The sequence below is a fragment of the Cynara cardunculus genome (genome assembly GCF_001531365.2).
Source record: "Cynara cardunculus var. scolymus isolate 2C chromosome LG 2, CcrdV1, whole genome shotgun sequence".
In the NCBI taxonomy this organism is placed as follows: domain Eukaryota; kingdom Viridiplantae; phylum Streptophyta; class Magnoliopsida; order Asterales; family Asteraceae; genus Cynara; species Cynara cardunculus.
This window is the reverse complement of record NC_037529.1, coordinates 15,215,733-15,226,413: the sequence shown is the minus strand read 5'-3', so window position 1 is coordinate 15,226,413 and position 10,681 is coordinate 15,215,733. Positions and strand designations below refer to the sequence as shown.

Sequence of the window (10,681 nt, the reverse complement as noted above, 5' to 3'; positions counted from 1 at the left end):
AATTAATTAACTAATTATAGGGATATAAAGTGTAAATTTAAAATTATAATTTAAAAAAAAATCGGTTGAATGTCAGAGGGTGAGTGTATATGAGGGGGTGAGTGTATGTGAGGAGAGGAAGTGGTGAAAAAGTGAAAAAGTGAAAAAGTGAAAAGGATATATTGGTCATTTAGTATTTTAAGACTTTAAGACTTTTGCTAAATTTGCTTAATAAGATATACACATAGGGTTAAGTTCACGTGAGAGCAAAGGTTTTTCGTGAGACCCGTAAAATCAATTTATGTTCATTGATCAACTTTATAAGGTAATGATCTAATGGTCTAAAGTTACACGGTGACAATTTTGTGATTATTGAGAAGTCTTGTGACAATTTTGTGATTATGAATGTTCAGATTATAGATCTAATCTAAGTGTTGAGAATTGGTCTTACGGGTTTCGCGAAAAACCATTGGTCTCACATGATCCCAAGTCTTATAACATATAATATATATATATATATATATATATATATATATATATATATTTGGGATCATGTGAGACCAAGGGTTTTTCGCGAAACCCGTAAGACCAATTCTCAACACTTAGATTAGATCTATAATCTGAACATTCATAATCACAAAATTGCCACGAGACTTCTCAATAATCACAAAATTGTCACTTAGACCATTAGATCGTTAGCTTATAAAGTTGATCAATGAACATAAATTAGTCTTACGGATCTCACGAAAAACCCTTGGTCTCACATAAACCCAACCCTATGTTATAAATGATAAGAAGTAGTTAGGGTTTTATGAATCATTCAAAAAATCGCTTTCAGCCCCCGTAGTAGCAACAAATTGGCATGGCCAGAAGGATGTGAACCCTGCTCTCCTAAATGATGGAGAGTTGCATGTATTTCTACGGTGCTCATTTTTTTAATTATGAAGCATGGTCAAGCGATCGGACTCACATTGGACTCAGTGCCCAGGTGGTTTGGCCGACTATTCTGAATTTACAATACAATTTCAGTAATCATTTTCCATTTCAGTTGTAACTAAAATCAGAGTTTTTTTTTTAAATTAAAAAAGAAAAGGAAAAAGGGTTTTGAGATGTAGGTTGTAATATTGCACATGGAAAGTGGTCCCAAAGTGATACATAAGAAGTCAACAAAAGGTCACATGAAGGCATGTCCTTTGCTTTCCACTGTAATCCCAACATCCCAAACCTACCTTCCATCTTCCAAATTACATATATATACAATTTGCACACTAATACTTTGAAAAAAATTCAACATTTTGCTTGATTTATTTTCATTTACGTTAACATGAAAACTTTAACATACATAATACATTACGCTTATCTTAAATGAAAATGTTTATATAAATTAACAGATGTTGACATACCTCAACATGAGGCTTACAAAATTGATCCTAACGTAGAAATGCCCTCTTCACAAAAACAGCCACATGCTATTATCAACGGTCGTGATCGGTTTCCTACGGTTCTCACAAAATGTTAAAGTTATTACCCGAATCTAACACACACTCTCTCTCTCTCTCTCTCTCTCTCTCTCTATATATATATATATATATATATATAAAAGGTATATTTCAAATGCAACTCATCGCATTTGTATAACCAATGCAACCCAATCAATTAAAATATTTATAAAAATGATGAGAGTTCATTAATTATTATTTAAATATTTTTGAAATATGATTAAGGTTTATTAATTATGATCACTACTTTATATTAGAAAACAATCAAAACTTTTATGAAATCACATATTTATCAAATTAAATGAACGGTTGAGATTGTGTTGTACAAATGTAAATGGTTGCATAATAACTCACCTCTCTCTATACACACACACACACACATATATATATATATATATAGGGTTGGGTTCACGTGAAACAAGAATGTTTTCGTGAGAGACGTGAGACAACTTTCATTACACTTAAAATTTCACAGTAAAATGTTGTGAAGGTAAAAAGCCAAACCTTTATAGCAAAAACGTTGTGAATCACAATGTTTTGTTGTGAAATTTCAAGTGTAAAAAAGTTGTCTCACGTGTCTCACGAAAACAGCTTTGTCTCTCTCTCTCTCTCTCTCTCTATATATATATATATATATGTGTGTGTGTGTGTGTGTGTGTGTGTAGGGTTGCATTCCTATGAGAATGGAAGTTATGATGAGAAGAATAAGAAGAGATCTCCACCCTTCGATCAATCTTAACTAAAAATTAACACTTATGAAATACACCGAGATGCACCGCATCAACTCCCGTGAAAATTGCAGTTCATGGGATGGAGTGGAGGTGAGATAAAAGTGATTAAGTGTTCAGATCTCTTCTTACGTTTCTCATCTTAACTCATATCCTTAAATGATTCTTCATCTATATATGTATATGTAGATGAAGAATCATTTGAGAATATGATTTAAGATGAGAAACGTAAGAAGAGATCTGAACACTTAAAATCACTTTCAATACCATGCCCATCTATAAATTGCATTTTAGAAGCTAACAGATATGGTGCACCTCATTAGTGTTAACATTCAATTATGATCGATCCAATATTAGAGATCTCTTCTTACGCTTCACATCATAACTTTCCTTCTCATCAAAACTCAATCCGTATGTAAATATAGATATATAATTGTAGAGAATGGAACCATGAAAAGGAGGAGAAAATAATTGACGAATAGCATATGATGGAATCTTCTGGGATCAAGAAACCTGACCACATAAAATCTTTTTCAGTCTCTCTCTCTCTCTCTCTCTCTCTCTCTCTCTCTCTACTCATGTTAGTGACTGTGACTAGACTTTGCTCTTCTCATTTCACATTCTCTTCCCATACCAATCATTAAATATACATTTATTTCTTTAATCCATTTTTTTCTATTCTATTTAAATAATTAATATACATTTAAGTATTTTTCAAACCAAATGTTTGCATATCACTTCTATATGCATTTAAAGATCGTTTACCTGTAATAGTCACCATTCTCACTTATCTTAACGGATAAGATTCTTTACCATAAAAGGACATAACAGCTAAGAATCTATGTGTTAACCGAGTAAGAGTTGCCCGCTTTCACTTACTCGCTAAGATTCTCAGTCCTTATCCTACTCATACAGTAAGCGCTTACCCGGTTGACATTTGAAAAACGGTCTTCATTCTAGATATGTATGATTTGTGCATCTTTTCACGAACGGATTGCATGAAAAATCAATGGTATTCTACAGGAACTGAAGAAAAACAGGGTACTACTTTTTTGGGATGAAGATTAGACAGCTCCAAACCTTTTCTTGTGAACAAAATTACACCAATTTCCGATTATTGAGATGGTGACTTTCAAAAAGATGCAGTTAAACAGAAAAGAACGGAAAACCATGTACATTACAGAAGGGACCATTATGGGTGCAGACACAGCTGTGGTTGTTGCTAATTTGAGGCAGCAGCAGCAGCAGCAGGCACACTCATTCACTTGGATTTTCTATTTCCTATATTAATTAATTAATGACTAAACTACATTTTTTGCTAAAAATTACGACGTTGTCCCTGTGTTTTTAAAATTACACTTTTCGACCCTTGTGGTTTGCAATTCGTTGTTGTTTTCATCCTTTCGCTAACTCCCGTCAGTGGTTTTCCGTTACATGAGAGAAAACAACAATGAAATGGGAAAAAAACAATGAATTGCAAACCACATGGACAAAAAAAGCAATAAATTGTAAACCACATGGATGAAAACCGTAATTTCAAAAACACATGGACGAAAGTAGCAATTTTCAACAAACCACGGAGACGGAAAACGTACCTCACTCTATATTAATTAGAGTGATCAAGAAATTTCAACATTTACTTGTGTTTTTTACTTGTTTTCTTCTTAGCAAATGCTTTAGTTCTGCTTTCAGCTTCGTCTTCTTCATCGCTACTCCCATCATCTCTAACCTCAGATTCCTCTGCAGTTCTGGAAAGTTTTCGCTTTCCGGCATCTAACTGTGCACGTAACTTTCTTTCAACAGGATCATTTGACAATACAAGTGTCGGTTTCCGGGGAACCACTGCACCTATTCCAAGCCTGGAACAAATATTTGTCAAAAACGGATGGAATAAATAAATCCCAATTTTAGGCCTTGGTTATGTTTTTGTCTTCTATACTAGAGGAAAGCAAATTGTCCAACTACGTGAATTCCAAATTTGGTTTTATTGTTCATGCTATTATTAACGTATATGTGTGATTATTAATTGTAACATACATACAGTGGACACATTAACGAGCTATTGTTCCATTAAATCTCTCTTATTCGATCAGATTAATCCCCAAACAAATACGTTTTAGTGGATAACTTTGGGGGTATGGAATCATAATTTGTTTAAAACATGTATTTTCAAGCAAGGACCTTTGAATGTAAAATGTGAGTACTAACCCAGGAGGTCGAGCCTCTAAGACCACTCGAGTTGATTCATTATCTGTGGTTCTAGTCATGTTACTAACCCAGTTTTCAGCCTGCATAAGAAATTACACATCAGGGACGGTTGTGAGCATAAATTATATGAGTAAGCAGGATAGCAGATCATCAAGACATACAAATCTTGTTCCGGCTGCTAATTATTAACGGTTGTGAGCATAAAATATTTTTCCTAGGGCCGATATCCGATATATCGCTGATATATCGACGATATATCGCGATTTTTACAGCATAGGTAATTTCTATTCCTAAATAACTGGAGTTTAGTTTTGGATAGAATGGGCAACAAACAAATCACATATTCCTTTTAACAACAGGACTTATTTTGATAAGTTTATGACTTTCCTAGCAAAATACAACGAACTTCAAATCATTTAGAACTGCCATGACAAGCTGAAAACTAGAGCGTTTTTATACAAAATGAAATTACAATGGTATAATATGATCAAGCATATTTTTGTCACTTAACTATCATCTTCCACTTGTGACCTATGTTAGAATATGTGGAACCCCCGGATCACTCTCCAAAAGAGCCCTTGAGGAAAAATGGGAGGTTCAACATATATACAGGAAAAATGGTCCAAGTCTAGCCAATGTGGGACTCCAACAGCCTACATTGATTGAAGCAATCAAAACAGATTTTACCCTTGTTATATAATAAAACTCCACTTCATCAAATATTCTGATAGTTCACATAGTTCAATATTGTAGGTTGCATTCATCCCACCACATATTTCGATAACATATTTTCCTCCATCTCACATGTATACACATCCCGTTGTTGTATGAGGATCGAGGAGAAAGAGAAACTCTGAAATTGAGGCATCAAGGCACAATGGCTAAGCAAGAGTTTGGCAGGGAAGTATTCATGTGGAACTTTCCCCCATATTCTATAAATATCTTCAAGTGAGTTGAAGTGGTGAGTGGTGACCTTCCCTTACAAAGGAATAACCTTACTAGGTTCAAATGTCAACCCCTAGGCTGTTTCCACGACTCGAACCCTTGACCTTATGGGGACAAACGCATGCTACTAATTGTAGTGCATGTAAGAAAAAGGTTCATTTGATGAAGTTACACCATAACAACTATCAAACTATGTTAATCAAATACAATGATAGACAAAGATTACAAAAAAGACAACTACTAAAATATTGCAAAAATCTATCTTAGACGCTCCAGAGACGCAAAACATCTAACTCTATTTAACAGTATTGCATTCAAAGTAAGTTAAAAACAGAAATCATGCGAAAATATAAGATTATATTCTTGGATGGATAAATACACAGAGAGAACCAAAAGTGTACCAGTTTAAATGCTCGATTCAACTTCACTAATTCAGGACGGGCAATTTTCTTGGATGACTCCTCTGTAGTCATTGCAAATCAGCCTAAGCAATAAAAGTCCAAAATCAAACCAGAAGGTAAGCACTTGTAGTTTTAAAAACTAAGAGTCTGATGGTTGACAAAAAAGACAATTGCCATTTACTCAAATTAGTTAACAGTCCTTCAAATCAGATGACTGTTCCAAACGTTATTTGCGACCACACCTAAGTGCTATAATTGCTGTAATATAAAGAACAGGTGATACGTGTTGACCTAGCATGAAACTCATGTAAATGTAAACATCATCTGATCTCAATGTCCTTGATCGCTAATAAATAATAACAAAGAAATGTCATGTATTAAGCAAGTGGTTTCTGTGTAAACCGTTGGAGTTCTTGACCATATTTCCACCAAAACATTGTTTCTTTAAAAAAATCCATCTTGATGTGCGCTAACCTACTATCTGTCAAAAACATATACAGTAAAACGGATTCATTGCTTGTGTGAAGGAATCAACTTTGAGCAGATATATGTAATACATCAGTTTTAAATGTGCTAAAAGGACCAAAATCAGTGAAAGAGGGATTTTTCTAGTTCCCTGTAATGCCTAACAGTTCAAGTGGGCAGAAGTCAAGGACTTGAGAGTTAATACTTCCCCAGAAATCTTTCTAGGTGGGGCAGCAGACTGATAATAATAGGGATTTACTGAATTGCATATGAAGTACATGCAATAGATGGATGAGGAAAACCACCAGGGCGCACCAATTTGAGGAAAGAAGCAGGAGGCTGATGATCAAAACTATGTGGTGAGAAGAAATGGAGAACAAAGCAAACAAGGGAAGGGGGAGAGAACAGGTGAGAAGAAAGTGATGGATCTCCATTAGCATAACCCCATATGAATTTAAACAGCGGTTTTGTTGACCAAGTTGGCACAGCCTAAAAAACTTCAACATTCAACAAATACAAAGGCAGATGAAATCAAGACTTAAGAACACACAAAGACAACTTCGGGAGCATAGATGCCTCATATGTAAAGAAAACCATCATTTTAAGAAGCATAAATGATATATATTCTCTTCAATATTGGACGAATCCTTCTGAGATATTGATTTTAGTAGTTGGTCTCCAACCCTTAATTGGCAGATCGATTGGTTAAAATAAATGTTGGATGAACCTAGAAACATGGTTTATTTGATAAAGCATGACAGATTGACATTTAGCAGTAAAAAATGTGCTTGCAATCTAAACAAAATTGTATCATAAAGAGATGAACGAAGCTAAATCAGTATAAACAACCCATAGTTCAGGCACAAGTTCGAGTACCAGATAAAATTGTCATCCAGAAAAAATCTAAATTTTACTCCATAACTTTCGTTTTGTGTTATTCATAAAATGCTCTTAATGAGGTTATTTAGAAAAACTGAAGGAACTTTAAGGTGTAGTATTACTAAAATATCATTAATGGGTTTTAAGAAAACCCTGTCAAAATAAAATGGCCACAAAGTATCTTGAGGAGTTTCTTGATGTGAAACAATGAACAAGATTTGACTTTCCATGTTCTTGATACAACATATTGACCACAAATGGTGTTGAATTCATTAAATTCAGTGTTGAGGGATGCAGAGAGTACCCAATAATTGATTTATTTAGATGATATAAAATAATAACCGAGTGGTTTAACAAGCACCACAACACACTTTGGTATCCACTGAACCGCCTGAAATGACTTCCAAAGGCAGAGGAGACTAAGAAAAATTCTTAAATGCATTGGGAATAAGCGTGAGCGAACCCAATCTCTTTGAAATTTGAGGTAATGGGAAGAAATGATTCTATAGTTCCATTTGGTGCTTGTTGATATCGCATGTTTGATCTTCTTAAACTTTCATGTGTGCATGATATAGCGGTATATGAGCAAGCTGGAATGCACGTATATGCAATCTTTCAAGTTGTCAATTTATGATATTAGAACACAAATCATATACCTGCATGGCTGCGTTCTTGCTCATACATGTAAAAACCATTTACCCGGTGCCCCAACAAATGGATAGGCATATTTCGGAAAGAGAGGTGTCATGAAAGTAATAGCCCCTGATTGGGGGCCTAGAAAGAGCACAAAAGCAAAGATACTAGCGATAGAAGATAGTAAATGAAAAAAGATGTTAATTATGCAGACACCTTGGGCATACAAAAAAACATACCCCATCAACCCATTGATTCTTAGAGTGTTCTTGTGTTATTTTTCTTTCTTGGAACATTGACATCTTTCTAATTAGAAATATTACAACGGGTTCGATCATTATACTTTATTATGCTAAATTTAGTTTACCATATCATTGGTCCATCCAAGATGAGAATATAACATACCTATTTTTTAGGTAAACTTGAAACAATATGACTATCTCATTATACTCATCAACAATTTTTGTCTAGTAGGGCCTAACTATAGACTGCAGTTAGTAGAACCCAAAGGGTCCAATCATTATACGTGATTATGATGAATTAGGTTCAAATTAATTCTCACTTGGTCCATCCAGGATAATCATATAATATAACATACCTAAAATGCTAGACTAGAATTAATATTAATCTAACATCCAGTTATACCAGTCAACAGGGCCGATCCTGAGATTTTTGATGCCCACGGCGAAAAGTCCAAATGATGCCCAATTAAAAACATCCAAGTGTGGTAATTTACAATAGTCTAGCTTTTTCCTTCATAGACCGCGAGACCCATTAGTGTTTTTTGTTCATAAGTGTGATCTTATAGTTGAGTGTTTGCCTTAAAATAATATGTTAAGGTTTCTTTAATCAAGTTGTTAAAGCCTTTGCGTTTAAACACCAACTCATCTACTTGTCCAAAACCAAAATAAGGAGCATCATAACACTAACTCATCTACTTGTCCCATTTACTACATCTCACGTCTTCTATATAAACCAAAATCAACACTCGTACCTTCTCAATCCAACTCCAAACACTTAATTGGTTGGTTCTTCTTCAATTATTTACACTCTACAACATCAATGGCTCATTCCTAATTCACTAATTTTGTCCTCCTAGCTATTGCATGACTCCATTAGTCCATCATGTGTTTCATATAATCATATTTAAGGTCTTGACTAATGACAATCGTGAGTTTCATATGTAAAATTGCAAAGTTAAGGGAGAACAATCAAGTGAATTAGCTACTGCGCATTCAAGTGGGGGCAAATCATCACTTAACTACTGCACATTTATAGGTTTGTTCAACTATATTATAGCTGCTGAAATTGTGTTAATATGCATCAAAATCTAATGGGATTAGAACAAAAATCGGTAAATGATAACTTGAATATTAATTATAGCACGAAGAACTAAAACTTCAGAGATAGGCTTGATTGATTCGATGAACAACTAGATCAATTACTAACAATAGTATTCATTTGACTTTAAACAAACATAAAAAGTATAGAACTTATGCCATGAACAGCAAAACTTCAGTTGAAACCCATGAACATAAAAACTTACTTGTGCAGTTGAAAAGTCAATCTAAGGGAAATCAACAATGCAAGCTTCTGATAATTTCTGCAACAAATTACTTTCCTCTACCTCTTTTCCTGTACCTAGACTGGGATTAAAGAAATAAGGAATATTAATCTTACTACCAGGGTACAGATAAGTTTGATGACATACACAACAACTTACCATGAAATGCATAATGAACCTATTGTCGACAAGAAACAAGTTTTTATGGTTTTGGCTCTTGCTATGTAATGATTACAGTTTTAACATTTGGGTAAACCTAAACTAAACAAAATAAGTTAAATGATCATAACCTAAACTAAACAAGTAAACAAAATAACCCTAAATCCATAATTTAAACAAAAGATCAAATCTTCAAATAGCAATCTAAATTATCTAATCCTAATATAAGCTAAACTAAAGTCTAAACATGAAACATTCAAACATAAAGTGATCATAACAAACAAGAATTAGAAATCATAAAATAACCCTAATCTAAATAGATTAAAGTAAACAATAAACATTATACATAAAACATTAGAAATCAAAATCTAGAAGAACAGAAGTTTACCAATTTCACAGCCCTAATTTCTAAACAGTAAGTGAAAGTGACCAATTTCACAGCATCTGTTCATTATTAGGTTTTGCAATCAAACAAGAATTAGAAACTTAAAAAATAAAATAAGTAAAGTAAACAAGTAATTTCTGAAGACGTAAGTGAAAGTAAAGTAAGTAAGTAATTTCACATGCCCTAATTTCTAAACAGTAAGTCAAAGTAAAGTAAACATCCCTAAGTTAAGTTTCCCTAACCTCACAAGTCACAACAGTAGACAGTAGTCTGTTCTGTAGGGTGGAGAGATCGAGAGCGAAAGGCAGAGCCGCAGAGAGCGACGAGAGACGCCGGCAGGCAGCCGCAGACCGACGGGCGACGGCAGTCGGAGACCGGAGTCAATAGTCGAGACTCGAGAGAGGCAGTCAGGCAGAGAGAGAGAGCATTTGCCGTTTGCGATTGAGAGTGAGTGAGGTGTGAGCGACGAGCGAGGTAGGCGAGGCGAGAGTCGATGGACGTGCGTGGACTGCCTGGACTACTGTAACGGTAATTTTTGTTTAGGCCCAAATGAAAACTGAACCTATATATAATACATTGGGCTTTAGAAATTTGATGCCTTTGGGCTTCATGCTTGGGCCTATGGCCCTGATCATGACCATAAATACTACCCTCATAACATATTATGATGATAATTACTTGAAAACATTAGGGGTGTCTTTGGTGCGCTGGACAAGGTGGGACAGGACAGGACAGAACACGTTTGTCCTACGTTTGGTGTGGCTTAATATGGAACTAAGTAGAACTAGGTAGGACAAGGGTGGGACACGCGAGTTCTACCTTACCCCCCTAGAACT

The 10,681-nt window shown here is 34.7% G+C and overlaps 1 protein-coding gene across 5 annotated transcripts; it reads right to left on the bottom strand.

The window, feature by feature from the left end:
• Nucleotides 1-3,581: 3,581 nt before the first annotated feature.
• Nucleotides 3,582-10,281, bottom strand: LOC112505184. 5 transcript variants are annotated; one of them, XM_025109135.1, is made up of 6 exons: nucleotides 10,088-10,264; nucleotides 9,461-9,562; nucleotides 9,284-9,383; nucleotides 5,761-5,843; nucleotides 4,415-4,494; nucleotides 3,582-4,065 (listed from the first exon to the last, which is right to left on the bottom strand). In XM_025109135.1, exons 4-6 carry the CDS (start codon nucleotides 5,830-5,832, stop codon nucleotides 3,843-3,845), a joined length of 375 nt encoding a protein of 124 aa, XP_024964903.1. In that variant the 5' UTR covers nucleotides 5,833-5,843; nucleotides 9,284-9,383; nucleotides 9,461-9,562; nucleotides 10,088-10,264; the 3' UTR covers nucleotides 3,582-3,842. The 5 variants fall into 5 exon arrangements, with proteins under 5 accessions (XP_024964903.1, XP_024964914.1, XP_024964908.1 ...); XM_025109146.1 differs by having other exon boundaries at nucleotides 9,284-9,378; XM_025109140.1 differs by having other exon boundaries at nucleotides 9,461-9,557.
• Nucleotides 10,282-10,681: the final 400 nt, after the last annotated feature.

Coding starts and splice junctions, on each gene's coding strand:
- LOC112505184 (XM_025109130.1), bottom strand. CDS start 5,832: ATGACTACAGAGGAGTCATCCAAGAAAATTGCCCGTCCTGAATTAGTG. Junction 4,495..5,760: donor TGAATCGAGCATTTAAACTG/GTACACTTTTGG, acceptor TTTCTTATGCAG/GCTGAAAACTGGGTTAGTAA. Junction 4,066..4,414: donor TTAGAGGCTCGACCTCCTGG/GTTAGTACTCAC, acceptor TATTTGTTCCAG/GCTTGGAATAGGTGCAGTGG.